Source organism: Monodelphis domestica, chromosome 2 (genome assembly GCF_027887165.1).
Source record: "Monodelphis domestica isolate mMonDom1 chromosome 2, mMonDom1.pri, whole genome shotgun sequence".
NCBI lineage: Eukaryota > Metazoa > Chordata > Mammalia > Didelphimorphia > Didelphidae > Monodelphis > Monodelphis domestica.
The window spans coordinates 306,212,812-306,231,456 of record NC_077228.1 but is presented as its reverse complement, the minus strand read 5'-3'; the positions used below and the strand labels follow the sequence as shown (position 1 = coordinate 306,231,456).

The 18,645-nt window shown below is 34.8% G+C and overlaps 1 protein-coding gene across 43 annotated transcripts in view; it reads left to right on the top strand.

Annotated features, from left to right (window-relative positions):
* Positions 1 to 18,645, top strand: part of DST (dystonin) — a 612,681-nt gene that overhangs the window by 351,632 nt on the left and 242,404 nt on the right. For all 43 annotated transcript variants that reach the window (XM_056814337.1, XM_056814311.1, XM_056814295.1 and 40 more), the window contains one exon: positions 8,683 to 8,849. In XM_056814337.1, coding sequence (XP_056670315.1) covers positions 8,683 to 8,849 — 167 coding nt within the window. The remainder of the gene's footprint in view (positions 1 to 8,682; positions 8,850 to 18,645) is intronic.

Genomic DNA, 18,645 nt, shown 5'->3' with positions numbered 1-18,645 from the left:
ATCCTTGGCCTCACTCTTTCAAGAACTGTCAAGTACACAAGAGAAGCAAGCATGTAGGGTACAGTGTATGTTATTAAGAGACAGGCAGGGGTAAAATCTGGGCTATTATAATTTTTTTTCTTTTAAGAAAAGAAATCTTTCAGTGTGCAGCCATTTTATGCAGGCAAAAATGGAATGAATAGATGAAAAATATGATAATAGTATCTTCTCATATATATATGTATATATATAGTACATAATTGTGAATCAACATGATCTATAATATAAGCATTTGTCTATTTTCATGGCCCAATTACAAAGTGTAGCGTAGTTCTATTAAAAATCTAGTTACCATTCAAATTTATGTTTAGCCACCTACATGATGTGTAATTTAAAAAAATTCTATTTGATGGCTTCCTCCTTGAAATGTCAGACTTTCTGATCCTAAATTTTATTTTCTATAAAAGTAATTAATTTGATATTTGCATTTGAGGTTTTTTCCCCCATATAGCCACAAATGATTTACTTAATGCATTATATGTTTAGTTAATCTGACCTCAAAAATATTTCATTGATCTTTTAATAAAAACAGGGCTCTTGGGGACAGCTGGGTAGCTCAGTGGAATGAGAGTCAGGCTAAGAGAAGGGAGGTCCTAGGTTCAAATCTGGCCTCAAACACTTCCCAGCTGTGCGACCCTGGGCAAGTCACTTAACCACCATTGCCTAGCCCTTATCACTCTTCTACCTTGGAACCAATACATAGTATTGATTAACCCTCATAAGGGTTAAAAAAAATTAAATAAAAAAATAGGACTGTTCTAAACATAATAAACTTTGATTGTGGGGATTTTTTGGTGGGCAAACAATGCCTACATTTGACCTCTATTTCAGCCCCCCCAAAACTCCAGCATATATGTGGATCAATTCTTTCATATGATCATCTTTAGTTAAGAGGAATCTTAGTTTTTAGTATCAGCAATTATTATAACTAGATGATTTTCCGGTAAGGAATTAATATTTTCCCAGTAAATCATTTTAGTGGAGAAAGTTCTGAATTGAGAATCAGACCTGGATTTGAGTATCAGCTCTGATATTTTATTAGCTTTGTGACCATCAAGAAGTCACTTTTCTCTGGAATTTGTTTTCTTCTTTTGTAAAATAGGAGGAATTGGAATAGATAGCTTATTAGATTCCTTCCTGTTTTAATTACCTATGATTCAAATGCATCAAAAACATGGCATGTGAAAATTGCATCTATGTCATATGAAGTAAATTGGAAATTAGCACATCTTTCTGCTCATATGCTTTGATCAAGACAGTACTACATATTTGTGAGGGTATAGTAAATAGTTGATATTGATTTATTGCATTTACCACTCTAAACAGGTAAATAAGAAAAAAGACAATGAGGTTCTCAAAAGTAAATTAAAAACAGAGTAGGAAAATGAATTTGATTGTACCTTTTGAATTTCATAACAAGTTGAGAGAAAGCTGGAAGGCTATACAGGCAAATTATTAAACATAAAAAAAATCAGGGTTAGAGAAGAAGGAGTTAGGATGAATTATAACCTACATGTTAAATGCTGGACTTGAATCTCACTTATGTGACATTTGCCAACTGTGTGACAATGAAGAAGTCACCTAACTCTTTTGAGACCCGGGGTCCTTTGATATAGATGATTTCAGTGATACATGTACCATTTGTATCACAGGATTTTTATAATATACTTTGTAAACCTTAAATGTGTAAAAAGTAAATTATCATTAATGATCATCAGTCTCATAAGTCGCCACCCTTGGAAATCTCAGTGGACCCTAAAGTCTATGTGGGACTTTAAGAATCAGCCTTTAACTCACAGTTGGGAGTGTGTGTTACATTTATATTCATCTTACCTACTGATAATTTATTAATAAAGAATTATAATTTATTAGTTTGCCATTTTGGGTGACATTATAGACCTTTCAGGATCTATTGAATACTGCATTTATAAATAATACTGCCATTAGCTAAATTTTCAGGTGATAGATAGACACTTAAAGATCAGATATTTAGCTTATTGAGATTTAATTATTCATCTGTATGAACTGACTGGGCAAAGTACAGAAGGCAGTAGAAAGCTATCTAATGCCTTAGTATAGCAATCTAACCCAAGAGGGACTTCTTTTTTCTCTATGCATGGATGTCAAATATCATTCAAATAGCTCCTATATTGTAAGGAGTTTAGGTTAAGTCTTTTTTTTTTTTTTTAATTTTGCTGCTCTCCAAGGATGAAAGGGCCCTTTTATCCTTGCCAAATTTCTGCTTAGAGGCTTAGCAGTACCATTCCTAAACAGATTTATGAAAGACTTTTTGATAGTTTTTATAAAAGAGATTATTTTTTTTAGTTTTATTTTGAAACATCTCTCCTTTCTTATTTTACTAATTGGTCAAGTCTATACTCTTTATATAAATGAGTTATATCTTTCAGCCTCTTATTTGTAAACTGGAGCAATTCACATATATTTTTCTTTTCCAGAGTATGCCTATGGCTAGACTCCTAGGGAAAATTTTCCTTTGCACCTACCTTTTCAAGCATCAGATAGTCATCATTTTAATGGAGGAAGGATGCATTTTGTGAGAAAGTTAATGAATTTTTTTGAATATGTCATGTTTGAGATACTATAGGATCTCCAAATGGAGATGTCAAATAAATGGCTGGTAATGTAAGACTGGATGAAATTCAGGAGAGAAAATAGGGCTAACTTTTTAATCTGTGAATGACTTATTTTAGAAATATTACTTGAACCCACTGATAAGGTCCCCAAGAGGGATAGCAAATACAGAGAAAATAACTAAGGATAGAACTTTAAAAGATTAGGAATAGGAATAGGAATAGAAATGTTGAGCCAGAAAAAGTGAGTGAGGAGTAGCCACACAAATATGAGAAGGGAACAGTGTTATGAAATGCAAGGATGGAGAGAATAGTTAGGTGGAGGAAATGGTCAACTTTCAAGGGTCAAGTGAGTAGAAGGTTTTTAAATAGTAAATATTGATACCTTTTTATGAGTTTTAGAGAAGTAGCCTAAGGGAGAAGTAAATTTTTTTTTTTAAGATGAAGGTAGATTGGACATATTTGTAGACAGCATGAAAGAAGGCTGGGAGATCAGAGATGAACCTGCCTGGACAAAAAAAGCCAATTTTTTAGTCAAGACTGAAGCAAAGGAGTGAGTAGGGATGATACAGAATAATTTTGAGGTAAAAAGTAGGACAGGAGAAGAAATTCATGACAAGATGACCTACTTGGTTCAATGTTAGGGGAAAGTGAGGAAAGGAGAAGAGATGGTATGGCAAGCTTGAGGAAAGCAGAGAAGATGTGGAACAGCCCTTTGGGGAATATGATAGTCAAGAAATAATAAAAAGATTGTTCTATAGCAGTGAAAACACTGTTGACATGAAATAATCTTTCTTTTTTTACTACCTCCAATTGGTATTGAGTAGAATTTGAATAAGAGCAAAGAAAGTAAGTTGCAGAGATACTTGGAATTAGGCGTAGGTAAGTCATGAGTAGTGGTAGAACAAAGCGCCAAAGAATTCAAGGTTAAAGGACAAGAATATAGTTGAACTATTTAACTATAGGGCCATGATTGAAAGGGAAAGAGAATATAGAAAGTTTGATGTACTGGCAGGGTAATGGAAGGATGGGGAGTGATGTAAATGAAAGCTATTATATTTATTGAGAAGTAACTTTGATTCAGTGGATAGACTCAAAATAACTTGGGTTGAAAAAAAGGCTCTTAAAAAAGGAACCCTTATTTTTTCCTAAAGAGAGGAAAATATAGGTATTACATTGTCTTAACATAGTAATAATAACTATCATTTATATACTGCTGTAAACATTAAAATTTAGGTAACTGAAGCAGGTAAAAATTAGTTTCTCTCTGTGAGGAGTATTATATTTTTATGAGGTTTATTAAAGGTTAAGGATTAAAGAAAATACAGAATAAGAAAGCACATTTCTAGGCCAGAGAGGCCTAGACAAGGTAACCTCACATCATGAAAGAGACACATCTGCTCCAAAACGGAAGTCCAAAAGAGACCAAGCCTATTCACAACCAGGTTTAAATACCCCATCTCACTCTGAGCCCAGGTGAGAATTCAGTGAGATTAGAGGGCATTCTGGGGAAGTGGAGCAAGGATTTCTGGGGATTGAAGTCCTGGATTTAAGTCTATTTTTACATTCCCCTGTTTGATCCTCTGGGGAGGACTTCCCCCCAAAGGATCATAAAAACATAATCAATTTTAAAGATTACAATAATTTGAGGATGAGGAGAAGAACAAAACCAATAACTGCTGGATGCCTTGACAAAAAGCCAGTTAGGGGGCAGTCCCCTTTCTGGCATGAATGTATACATACAAATAAATGTTCAATCAACTACACCCAAAGTTCATTCTTGTGCAGCTTGTGGTCTGGAGGCTTCTTCATGGTGTCTTCTCCAACAGTTCAGTTTCTGGATTCAGAGGTATCATCTTTCTTTACCTAAAATTCTACTCAAAGGGAAATTTAAATTTTGCAATTTAAAATGATGATTTTTTTTACATTCCCCTATTAAGAGGGTGATTGAAAATACAGGATCACTTAGGGATGCATGGCTGAGGTATGAGGTATATTTACCAATTGGTAAGAGATATTAAAAAGATATAAGAAAATCAAAATAAAAAAGAAAAATTTCTGGATGAAAATATAGACTATCAAAGTCTCATGTGTAAAAATTCCAAGTAAAAGAAAAATAAATCTATAACAGGTCCTTGAATCAGGGCCCAATCAAAATGATATAAGCAATGATGCATTTACCCAGTCAGTAGTCAGGACTACACAAAGGTACCACACTATGAAAGGCAGAAAAGGGAATCAGATTATATGAGCCAAGGTTTCGGGGATACTCGTCTGTGAGTATTTTCAGAGTGAGTGTGGACACAAGGAAAGCCAATGTCTAGCAATAATAAACACAGTAACCTCTAGTCTTCACACTAGGTTCAAGACCTTTGCATTGGCTTGGAAATGCATAAATCCATCCTGGATTGGCTTTTCTTTGGCTCTGTAATGGCTCATTTGTGTATATCTTGTCCTAGAATCAGACAGAATCATTAAGCAAAGTCCCATAATTTTTTAAAAATAATTAGTGGCATCATTTTTATAGTCTCTAGCTTTTGGGGTATGCATTAGCAAATGTATTTTAAACTTATATTACTGCAAAGTCAAAAAGTTAGAGAATCGTAATGCTGGTGACATGTGCTTAAAATATAAAAAAGGAGAGAAAAATAAAAAAATACTGAAATAGTATGTTGCACATGCAATAAAAATATAATAAAAGAATTTTAAAAATTCAAAAATATAGCTTATAATCATTGACACACTGTGTCAGCTAAGAAATATAGAATACAAGGCTTTCTCACCAAAAATGAGATCCATTTCCTCTTCATAAGTATGAGCAAATGAATTGAACAAGGTAACATTTTTCAATTTTAAAGAACAGTAGTACAAATATGTAGATATCAATGTCCCCAAAATTCTCAATAGCCCAATTAATTACAATAGCAAACAAACACACTATCATATTTCACATAAGTTGCTGTATGGCATTTTAAAACCCTATGAATTGATGGATATTTGTCACAAGTTTTTACAATCATAGCAAATCTTTCAACATTGGTAATAAACATATTTTTAAACAAAGTAAAACTCATCTTGGGTTAAGAACATAATCAAGAAATCTATATAACATAAACAAGAAACCTATATATCATTTTGGTGGAAGTAAAGTAGTGAGCTGAAGAGTGTAATTGAGAGGCGCTCTTTTATTGGAGGCTTTTTTAGGGGTACAAATGCCCTGAGATTAACTGCCCCAACTGCCATTTACATATTTAGAAATGCATGAAAGTTGCGGGTTATAACATGTATTTCACTTCAGGTAGAATTGACCTTACACCTTGTGTTAGGGGCAGGCAAAAATGACCAGAGATTGTTAAAAAAAATTAGAAACCCTTAAAATCAGTTGAGGTATTTAGCACATTAAATTTTCCAAAGTTTGTAATAGCAATTGTAACCAGTTCTGAAGTCCATCTATCCTCTTTGTGACAATTTACAAAGTCAAAATAGAAAGGTTGTTTTTTTTTTAATATGGGCTTAATTACAATGATATTTTTTCAGTATATGGTTATAGGGGAAAAGCAACAGAATTTTAAAATTCAGTACATTAAATGAACAGTATAACAGAATAATATTGAATCAAGTAATATATGAACTTAAAATCACAAAGTTAGACCTTAAACAAAACGAACAGTAAAATGCAATAGAATACAGAGATTTTTTATAAAACATTGGAGTCTGAAATGCCTTAGAATATAGCCTCCAGTCTTTAAAGTTCCTTGGGTTATTATCCATTTAAATGCCTATTGTCGAAGGCAGTGTGGTAAGGGCTAAGCAATGGGGGATAAGGGACCCATCCAGGGCCCCATAGCTGGGGAGTATATGAGGCCGTTCGCTAAGCCACCCATTTGCCTCCCCAAAGTTAGCTGAATCTTCTCCCTGACATGCAGGTGAAGTCAACAAAATTACCAGAACAGTCAAAAGGTATCCTTTTAAATAGCCCATTGCCTTTAAGTTACTGTTTGGAAAAGTCTGTTTCTTCTCCTCTCCATTATCTCTTTCCCCTCCTACACTCCTATCTACCCAATCCGCCCACATGGAGCCAATACCCCTGTTTGTTACCAGCTGGTAGAAATGAGTCCTGAGTGATCTGCTCCAAGGATCTGGGTTGAACAAGGACCGGGTGAGCTAGAGAGAGTACCAGGGTAGGCAGGGCCAACAAAAACACAGGCAAGCAGCAAGGCCAGGAGCTGCAGGCACCAGGTGAGAACAGAGAGGCCAGGAGCAGCAGTAGGAGAAACAGGCAGGCAGAATTTAGCAGCCAGGGGCCAGGCAGGTGGCAAATGCAACAGGTCCAGAGTGAGCCTGTGAGCTATCTAATGGCTGGAACGAGCAGCAGCTTTGCAAGAGTAAAAAAACCTCAGCCAGAGAAATGTGGATCAAAAAAATTTCTAGGCACTAGCTATTAAAAGCTGAACTTAAGATCAGTAAAGAAAAGAATCAGAAGATTGAGATATTTTGTTTTCCCGAAGTGGTAAGCCAACTGTAAAGATTAAAATTTAGGGAACTGAAGCAGGTAGAAATTAGTTTCTCTCTGCGAGGAGTATTATATTTTTATGAGGTTTATTAAAGGTTAAGGATTAAAGAAAGTACAGAATAAGAAAGCACATGTCTAGGCCAGAGAGCCCTAGACAATATAACCTCACATCATGAAAGAGATGCGTCTGCTCCAAAACGGAAGTCCAAAGAGACCAAGCCTATTCACAACCAGGTTTAAATACCCCATCTCGCTCTCAGCCCAGGTGAGAATTCAGTGAGATTAGAGGGCATTCTGGGGAAGTGGAGCAAGGATTTCTGGGGATTGAAGTCCCGGATTCGAGTCTATTTTTACACTGCTTTAGGGTTTTCATTGTACAAAGTACATAATAATCTAATTCCATGCCATACTGAGTTGTGAAGATTCTTAAAAATGTAATTCTCTAATCATGCTGACATTTTTGGGAAGCATTCAGATCTCTGAAGAAAGAATCTCTTGATGTGGTTTATGTTCAGTATAATTAAAAGGGTAATTGTATATGTAGTCCATTGAGGGATCCAGAATAAGGATCAAATATACATTCAATCTAAGTAAATATCCCAGAATGAAAAGCATCCTCTAAAAGGCAGTGTCAGATCTTCTCTTGTCTGAGAAGTTGAACAAGCTAACTTTGGTGTCTTTTTCTGTTTCTAGAATTGAGTATACCTAGCTTTAACTTTTCTTTGGCTTGACTTCTTGCTTCTTCATCTTCTTCCTCCTGGGTCCTTAGTAATTATTTATTTAGCTTTTGACTTTCCACACTTTCTTGACTTCTAGTTTTTATGTACTTCCTAGGCATCAGCAGTACAACTAGATCCTACATTTTCTGTCCAGGATTGGCTCTCCAAATTTTGACTTTCAGCCCAGGCTTTGGGATAGTGCATGGCCCAGCATTGTGCAAATACTTGGTGGAAATTCATGGGTGCTAATTGCAGCTTCATTACAGACTTAGGTGACCCTAGTCAAATTACTCAGTCACTAAGTACTTCTATCATTAAATCAGAGATGGCTTTTGTCAAAGGAGCATTACTTGGAACAAAGAAATCATAATGTGAAATACCTGTGTATTGTATTACAATGGAGAAGTTTTAACAATTAAATGAAAGAAAGTATAATGTGACAGTGAAATCAGCTGCTAATAGTATTATTTTACCATTCTAAAAAAAAGGTCTTTCTGTTTTTCTTATTTCCCCATGAAAAACTTTAAGATACTTGGAACCTATTTTGTTTTATAGCACATTTACATTCTTTGATTCCTATAAGACTAAAATCTCCTCTCATATTTGTAATATTTGGTTCCACAAAGGTTCTCTACAAAGAATTTGTTGCTTCTCAACTACCTACAAATGCAGGTTAAAAAGCATGTAAGGTTCTATTTTGTTCCATTAGCTAAATGATAAATTTTGTCCTAGGAAATCTGACAAATAAAATGAATAGGTAATAGAATTTTTTTATCCTTATACATATAAGTAATCCATGTTTCTCTTGATTATACTTTAGATATCTGATATCCATGTTACTGGAGAGTCAGAAGATATGTCTGCTAAGGAGAGATTGCTACTATGGACACAACAGACAACTGAAGGCTATGCTGGAATTCGTTGTGAAAATTTTACTACCTGCTGGAGAGATGGAAAATTATTTAATGCCATCATTCATAAATACAGGTATGAAATAATTGTGTGTGTAGGTTCCCTCCTCCCCCTGATAACTAAACTACTTTTGTTTAACTTCATTTCCACTTGTCTGAAAGGTAAATAGACAATCATTGAACCCTGTACCTCTTGTCCATTGAGTCTCTTCTGTATAACTGAAACCTGAGTATTAGTGGAAAAGTCCCAAGATTATAGACTTGGATCGGGTAGTGACTGTAGAGGTCAGAGAGTCCAACCCCTTCATTTTACATATGAAGAAATTGAGACCTAGAAATGATAGAATTTGTACAGGACTTTAACTCAAATTATTTGATTCCTAACTCAATGCTTTTCCCCCTGAACTGTTCTATCTTATGTGATTGTATGATTGTGAAAGTCAATTTTTAACACATATCCATTAAATTTTCTATAGTTATTCGCCATAGACGGATATCCCAAATTCTGTTTCTCTTAGAAGAGTTCCATTATAAAAGATCATTACAGTTGTCTTAGTGAGATTAAAAGCAGTTTTTCACCCTGATACTGGCCTCAGGACTCAAATTTCATAATTTTCACTACAAAGAAAAATGGAAACTGACATTTATTAAGAGCATTAAAGGATTTTGGCTTTAAGATTTTCCTAGTGTACATCCAGCTATATTCTCTAAATGCTTCACTCAGCTTGCCTATTTTTGTATAGGAAAAGGTGAGATATGCTTTTAGCTTCTTAATATGCCTATTGATGAAGTTGCTTTGATTTTTTTTTTTGGACTGGCTTTCATTTTTGATCTTGAGTTTGAGTAAGGTATTCATAAATAATCTCTAGGTTGTTTTACTTAATTTTTTTGCCCTTGTTATTCCTAGCAAATAAATGCCTACATTTTACCCTAATTTCCTTTTCTAAAACTACAAAAAGATAAACTCATGACATAAAAATTTTAGAGCTGGACCATATGTGTTTGTACATGATAGATTTGTGTTGGCAAACTTTAGGTATTTCATTTCTTTTTGAATCAATTTTTTGTAAACATGTGGCAGAAATAAGAATTTGGAGACTGTGGTATATTCCCATGCTTCACTCCAATGAGTCCTAATTCTCAGCTTCTTGGTTACCAGAAACTGACATTTTCTTTCTCTTAGACTATCTAGCTATAAAATTTGGCACTCTTGTCTCCAGTTGGCCCTCCCTAGGCATCAAGCTTTCTGCAGCTCTTCTTTCTTTATTCTACTGTAGTTGACAGTGGCTTCTGAATTCCCAAACTTGACTTTGAGCAGTCTTCTCTATCAGGGTTGGTTTAGATTAAGAAAATTCCCAGCCATATTGTAACATCTGGTTTCACTATTGTCCAGAAAGGTGTTCCCTCTACTTATTGTTTCAGATCATTATTTAGGCTTCCCTTTTCTCTGTAATGCATATGGGGACCATGGGGTCAAATGAGATGCATTCAAAAGAATTGTGTTAAGGCCATTTTGGGGAACTTATGACCATTTTTTCCTTTATGGAAATGAAAACCAAAATAGGTTTTCAAGCTAATGGAAGAAAGGTGGCATACTGGAAAAGTATTGCCTCTGAAGTCAGAAGACCTTGGTTCAAATCTCACCTCTGACTCTTTAAGGTTGTGTGTGTGTGTGTGTGTGTGTGTGTGTGTGTGTGTGTATACATACACATGTATGAGAATTTCACTTATTGTAGAAATTGAATCTAGTCTTTGAAAACTTGCAAAAGACTGTTGGTTTGAATAAGCTGGGATTGAGTCACTTTACATCCCTGTGTTTCAGTTTTCTAATATGTTAAAATTATGAGGTTGGTGAAATGGGTTCTAGGATCTTCTGTAGCCCTAGATACATGACTTTATGTTCCTCTTTGCCTTATGTTTTTAATGAGTGAACACACTTCTAACAGACTGATTGTTCCTTTCCTATGCCTTGGATCTCCCTCAGCTAATTAAAAGAAATGAGATCAAACACACTTTGGGACCATTTCAGTGGGGGCACTTATCCTTGGCTCAACTGCTGGCACTAACCAATCCTTGCTCTCACTTTGCTGAATCATGGGACATACCTCATTTCTCTAAGTTCATTATCAGCAAATGATATTAATATACAGAAAGTATAAACAGAACATTCTCCTGCACTACTAAAGCTAGAGTATAGCACCCTCCACTCCCCAAATACTGAGAAGTGGAAAGTTTAACTGATTTATTTCAGATCACAAACTGGAACTACACTTTTTTTCCCTGAATCAGAGCCCTCTATTTTGTCTGGTGAATTACTGGGTTCAACACAGTTCTTTTTTCAGGGAGAGTGCCATTTTCTAATCTAGTACAATATTTTTAACTGCCCTGTTGTATACCCAAGCAGTGTGAGGATTGGGGGAGATGAGAATAATAGTTTAGATAAATGACCATGTGTCCCCTCAAGGAACTTAGAATCTAGTGATGAATGACATTATCAACACAGAAAGTGTGCATAACTTAGTTGTAACTATTTTAGAGAACTACAAAACAAAGTAACATGCCAAGGGTAGAAGGTTTTTATCTAAGTTAATGTGAATCCTACTGCTACACAGGAGTTTCATTAAGCACTGAAAACTTGTTTGAGTATAGTTTTTTGAATGTGTATTCAAAAAACTGTTCTCAGAATTCAACACATTCCTAAAATAAATGGAATCTATTTTGGTAGGTAGTCATATCATTAATCAGACATAGGAAGAAAAAGATAAATAGTATCTCTAATTTCCTCCATGAGGAAAAATCAAGATAAACTTGCTTCTTTTATCTAACTCCCTCCCTCTTCAGCCTTTCCTAAATAAAATAGCAGTAAACATGGATTTTCTTCCCAGGGAAATCCAAAGATTCCTATTTAGTAAACAGAAAGCATCTCAACCACAACTATGCCTGTGGAAGTATGACACCCTCAGAAGGATGTGTTGTGATGGGTGTTTTTTACTTAGGACAATACAAGCTTTTTATCCTTTGATTTGGATTATATTACACAAAAGGATTTATTTCATGGTACACATTTAGAGTGTGCTTAGCTCACTTCTTTGAAGTTTGTCTTAGCTGGAAGCAAAGTGCTTAGAAAAAAACCTTCCTTCAGAACTTTTTAGAACAATCTCTGGGCATTGTATCTTCACAGTCATTGTAAAGGAATAATAGCATGTGTCTTGAATAGCTTTGCTCCCAAATACTATAATTGATAGTTATGTGGTGAGGGGGGAAGAGCATTAGGTGTGTGTTTTCAGGCTCCCCTCCCCCCAAACTTTGAGCAAAATCTTTTGAGCAAGTTTAATGTTTCAGTTTCTATTGTTTTTGAGTTTTCCTGAGTATTTGAGGGTAACATTTGGATCTGATAGCTGCTTACTTGGGACTTGATCATTGACTAATGGGGTAGCAGAATGTGCTCTTGAAATAATGCTTCAGATTTAGTTTTGAATTTTTTCTGTGTTCTTTATTGACTTGAGTTTTCTTTGTTAGATTTTGTAGTGAAAATACTGTGGAATCAAGTTTTACATGTTTTGGAGACTTACTAAGATACTTTTCCTATCTATTAGTTTGTTGACTTTTCTTTGTGAACTAAAATTTTCTTTCTGCTTCTACAGTATTGAGTCCTAACACCTCTGATTTGTAGAACTACTTTATTTTTTTAAAAGGAGTCCTCTCTTTTTTACTACATAAATTATAACTATTAATAATAACGTATTTATATAACATTTACTATATGTTAGGTACTGTGTTAAATGATATACAAATATTATTTCACTTGATCTTCACAACATCCCTGGGAGCTAAGTACTATTATTACCTGTTTTTTACAGTTGAAAAAACTGAGGCAGACGTTAAATGATTTGCCTAAAGCCACATGACTACTAAGTGTCTGAGGTCATTTTTTAACTCGGGTCTTCTGATTACAAACATAGCACTTTATCCACTGCATTATCTAGTTGCCTCCTAATATAACATATGTAAAAAGAGTACTACTGCACATGTAAAGATTCATACCTTGTTTTCAGTGATAATGTGCTCTAAGGGAAAAAAAAGTATAGTAAGAATATTTTTAGTGACTGAATAGTCATCAAGAGTGACTTATGATGATATGTCCTTTGTATATACAGACTTGAGATTTTTTTTCCTTTACAGTGGAGTCATGTATAAATCAAATTTTTTTGCTTAGAAGCTATGATTTTTTAGTTTCAGGTCTTGTGGTCAGTAAATGTCATGTCTTATATATCTGTTTACACTTAGGCAAATACCTAGATCATTTCTTGACTTTTCTTTTGTTCCTGTTGTTACCAATAGAAAAAAAAATTCCTATAGATCAGCATATTTAATCTAGTTTCTGAAGTAAATTTTACCCCCAGTCCCCACTTTAAACCCTTACTCTCTGTCTTAGGAACAACTCTAAGACAGAAGAGCAAGGGCTAGGCAAACAGGGACTTACTTAGGGTCACCTAGCTAGAAAGTGTGTGTGGCCAGAATTGAACCCAGGTTCTTCTAATTCCAAGCCTGGCCCTCCCATCAATTCTGCCATCTAGTTGCCCCTATCAATCTGCCTTTTAAAAGTGACTTAGTGAAACTGACAACTGTAATTATCTATTTCCTTTGGTTCCAATGTAATGATAATTTTCTATGAAAGTCACTCTAAGAGATATTGGAAATGGTTTCTATCATCAAGAATTGTTTTATATAAAAAGGCACTTCTTGCAAAAAAAAAATCATATGCATTTTATTAGGATTTTACTTTAAATTATTGATGGATCCAAGATTTTACCAGGATGAACACAGTTCTTCTATCATTACAGATTGATCATATGATCTTTGCGAGAACACTAACATAAATTCTTCCTATAAATTCTCCATAGAGAATATATGCAACATGATCAGATATCTCTGATCCTTTAAAAATGATTCAATAAAAAAGTGATTAAAAATATCTGTAGCCATGTTTAGGAAGACTTATAGTTAAACAGTAATTTACTGAAGAGATATTTCAATTTATCACTGGAATCATTATTTAAAATTGAAAAATTATTTTCTTGTTTTCCTTCAGCATATTTTTAATGTCTTTAAAGAAGGAAAGGAAATCAATAGAAGTTAATTAATAGAATTTTTGTTTTATTTTTTGTCAGTTTATCATGTTTGTATCTTATGACCACGTAATTTTTTTGTTTTCCTTCAGTACATCATTAATGCTGTTTTTAAAGATGGAAAGAAAATCAATAGAAATTAATTAATAGGATTTTTTGTTTTATTTTTTGTCATTTAGTTGTAATCGAATCTTTTTTTTTTAAACCATTACCTTCCGTCTTGGAGGCAATACTGTGTATTGCCTCCAAGGCAGAAGAATGGTAAGGGCTAGGCAACGGGGGTCAAGTGACTTGCCCAGGGTCACACAGCTGGGAAGTGTCTGAGGCCAGATTTGAACCTAGGACCTCCCATCTGTAGGCCTGGCTCTCAATCCACTGAGCCACCCAGCTGCCCCCTGTAATTGAATCTTCCTGACTCCATGTAGGGGTTTCTTGGCAAAGGTACTGGAGTGGTTTGCCATATCCTTTTCTAGCTCATTTTACAGATGAACAAACTGAGGCAAATGACTTACCTGGGGTCACATAGCTAGTTAGTAAATAGGGCTGGATTTGAATTCAAGTCCTCTTGACTACAGAACTGGAACTCTACTTTAATAGATTACACAGTTTAAATAAAATAGTTCCTAATGAAAATGGTGGGAAGCTATATGCCAAGGAATTGGGTAGTTTACTAGAATACTGGTGTCCAGGAAATATAAAGTTTAATATAGAAATTGAGGAATACAGAATATGAGCTTGGAAGCTGATCAAATGAGTCATAACATATATTTGCAATGTCAGGGCTTTGTCTCTTGTAAAATTTAACCAGAGGCAAAAAATTAATTTCTTAGCTCTAGAGGTTGTATTTAGTAAAGAATTACAACTCAAAATATATGAAAGGAGTATACTGATTAGATATAAAGACATGAAAATAAATACCTCATGAAAAATCAAGTAAGACCTCCTACTAACCATTAAGTTTTTTTTCACATCATTATTACACAAAGATTTATTAAGAAACTGGAAAATAAAGATAAAATACTTTGTTTTATTAATAAGAGTTTGGGAGAAAGAGATTTAGAGGTTATATGAAACAGGTCCCAATCAAATATGTTACATTTTCTGCCTAAGGGTTATGAAAAGTCACTATAAATTCCTTTATGGTGAATGCTAGCATACTGAAAACATATAGCCTTTCACCTGGGAGAGAGATATTATCTAAATTAAGGGTACCTCATTTCCTTAATTTTTATTTCCAATAAAGAACATAGAGTTTAGGTTTTGATTTCTTTAAAGAAAGTCCATTTCACATGAGTATTGATAGGATAAGTGGCTTAATAGAGAGAAGATGAGAGGAGTAATTTAGACTAATTTAAGGAATCTGAGTTGAGTGGATTAAAAGGATACAAAATAGTGACCCTCCAAAACTGGATAAGATATAGAGAAGAAAAAATTCTTGTTGGTATTTTGGATCCTTGAGGGGAGCAAATAGCAAAGCCAAAGATGGGCAGAGATAGCTTTCTGTCCTGTTTAAGCACGTGTTCAGGAAATGCTTGTTTGTTTGTTTGTTTATTTATTCACTTATCATGAAAATATAACTAGACTGCAGTTTCTAGATTCAAACTTGTTTAACCATATCAGCTCCCCAAACACAGTGCTGCCCGAGGTGCTCTGATGAAAACAGGAGTTTTAGAACATTGTGGGGCACGTGGCAATGCTGAGTGTACAAACATGCTTTGCCTGATCAGGCTTGGACATGAATGAATGTGTTCCTGGAGGCAAGAAAAAAAGAAGCAAAAATGCTAGGAATTGCAATAACAACGGTGGGAACCTCATATGGCAAAGTTGGAAGAAAGGAAATATGTCGATATGCTGGGCAGGGGAGGGGTGGTGGTATTTTCCAAAAGAACTTATATTTCTAGTTTCTACTTGCTCTGCTCTTGTATTTTAAGCCCTTATAAGCTATGGTTTAGATATATTGCCTCATTAAAAAGTCACTTTTGGGGGGGGGAGGAAGAGTAGACTCCATTGGGGGAGGGGGATGATAGTTGAAACTTTTCAAATTAAAGTTCCAGGTTCTTCTTTCCCACACACTGATCTAAGAATATAGTTTGGTTCATTATTTTGCACTGAAATGTAATTGGACTTTAATTTTTATTTTCTTCAAGATACTGACTCTTCACAGGTGCTGTGGTGGAGGAGGTTAGAATGTACAGATGCTATCTTAGTCATCCAGGATAATTGTATGGATGACCTACAGCTATGAATCAGTCACATGCTTTGATTCAGGCACACCTCACTTTGGTCTGGTTTGGTGCTGGGGAGGAGGCTCTTACAGACTCATTGTTCCTGCAGGAAGTGGGATGGGTGATGCATTAGGTAGCCTGGTTCTTTCTGAGTCAGTTCTGTCCCAGGGCTCCAGCACTAAGTGTAGAGATGGGTGTATATGTACTTAGAGAGGCAAAGTTATAGACACTGGGGTTTTTGGAGCACAAGCAGGAGATAACATAGAAATCATGAAAAAATTAGGGTATTCAAAACATTGATTTCACAATTTGTTTCTTTTTTTAAAAATGGAATCATGTGTAGAGATGAGCTCTATAAGAGCAAAAAAAAAAAAAGAAAAGAAAAGAAAAATGAAAAAGAAAAAAGAAAAAAATCCAAGCCCCAAACTATAAATTCTCTCATCTAATATCAGCTGTCCATAAAGCTATGCCATTTGTGTGACTGTGTGTGGTTGTATTAGATCTTGTTATTAGAGTGGTCCTGTATAGGATGATAAAACCTGGAAATATAATATTGGTTGTTCTGTTAAGGGTTAGTGTATTTTTGGTCAAACTCATTGAATTCAGCACTTTCATCTCTGAGGGTTGTGTTAGTGCTTGGAAAATGAGAGCTTGGGATTTCAGTGTTTGTGATAAACAAAGTAAGATTTGGTTTTAGTAACAAACATAATTTAAGGGGGAAATCCTTAAAAATGAGCCTTGTTAAAAATGCAAATGATGAAGGCTAACTGGTTAATTTTTAGCAGCAGTTTGGTATAGTAGAAAGAGGACTGGATTAGGAGATGAGATACATGATAGGGATTTGGTGTTTGATCTCTCTAGCTAGATGTAACTGGGAAAAAGTCACTTAATCTTTCTGACTTAATGGGGAAAAATGAATTGGTTTGCAGAATGTGTGAAGTTCTTTTTCATGCTAAGACTGTGACTTTAATTGGCAATAATTATGAAAGGGAATTAAACACTAGAAGTTAACAACCCAAAGTATTTGGATTCTAACAATAGGAAAAGACCCAGAAGTTCGGGGAATAGTTGCTAGAGATATGATATATTCGTAATAAAGAAAAGTTCTGACATTATTATTATGTACCACATTGGTTAAATGTTATAAACACATGTAACATTTATTTATTTAAAAAATCCTTACCTTCCATCTTAGAACTAGTACTGTGCATTGGTTTCAAGGCAGAAGATCAGTAAGGGTTAGGCAATGGGGGTGAAGTGACATGTCCAGTATCACACAGCAGCTAGGAAGTGTCTGAGACTAGAATTAAACCCAGGAAATCCTTTCTCTAGTCTTGACTCTTAAATCACTGAGATTTCAGCTGTCCTGAATATCACATTTATAAAAAGATAAGGGCTCTGTGGTCAAATCAAAAGAAACTGAACTTGACATCCACTGGGGGAAAAATGTCTGTAAAAATGCATTTTGCTCAGATCATTACACAAATGTAGGCACAAAGTTCAATAACAGATATCTTCAACAAGACCTTGAATAATGAATTAGTGTTAGAACTGAATGAGAGTTACAACTAGATGGCTCAGTGGATAGAGGAGTCAAATCTGGCCTCAGACACTATCTAGTGGAGTGTGATCCTGGGCAAGTCATTTCCTCCCCTTTCCCCCTTCCCAATGCCTAACCCTTGCCTTTCTGTCTTAGAGTTGTTACTTGAACAGAAGGTAAAGAGTTTTTTTTTATTATTAAGAACTAAATATGAGATAAAGGTAGGACAGGTAACATTAGGGAAATGCCACAATATTTTCCATAATTCTTGGTGTTGCAAAAATCGGTGCCTTTAATGTTAATAATTTCTTAGTGTTTTTATGCTCTTATAAGTCATAGGACCCAACCACCTTAAAAAGATTAAAAAAAAGTAATCCAAAGGGGCACTGGATAGTCACAGGGCTGGAATAAGCTGACTTCTCTATTTTGGCATTGATGACTGGCAAGAAAGAGATGACTTAAAATATATTATTGAATGACCAGAAAAGTTGTGAGCTAGTTATGTAGTGAGAACGAAAGGCAGCAGATGGACAAAGCAAATAGTATGTTGAAATCCATGGACTATTAAAAGAATGATAGACTTTAAAAACAATCTGGAATTATGCCCGAAGAGTTACAAAACTTAGTATACCTTTTGACCCAGAAATATCACTATTGGGTTTATTTCCTAAGGCAAATCAGGGAAAAAGGAATAGAACCTCTATGTTCTAAAATGTTTATAGCAGCAATCTTTTTGCTGACAAAGAACTGGGTCAGTTGTGGAATGGCTAAAAAAGTTGTGGTATATGATTGTCATGGAATAATACTGCACCCTAAGAAATGATTAACAGGTTAATGAAACATGGAAAGACTTAATATGAAGTTATGAAGAATGGAATGAGCAGAATCAAGAAAACATTATATACAAAAACATAAATATTGGTTGAAGAATGTCTTGTGAATGTTTACCTTCAAAAAACCCTGATAAATAGGAATAAA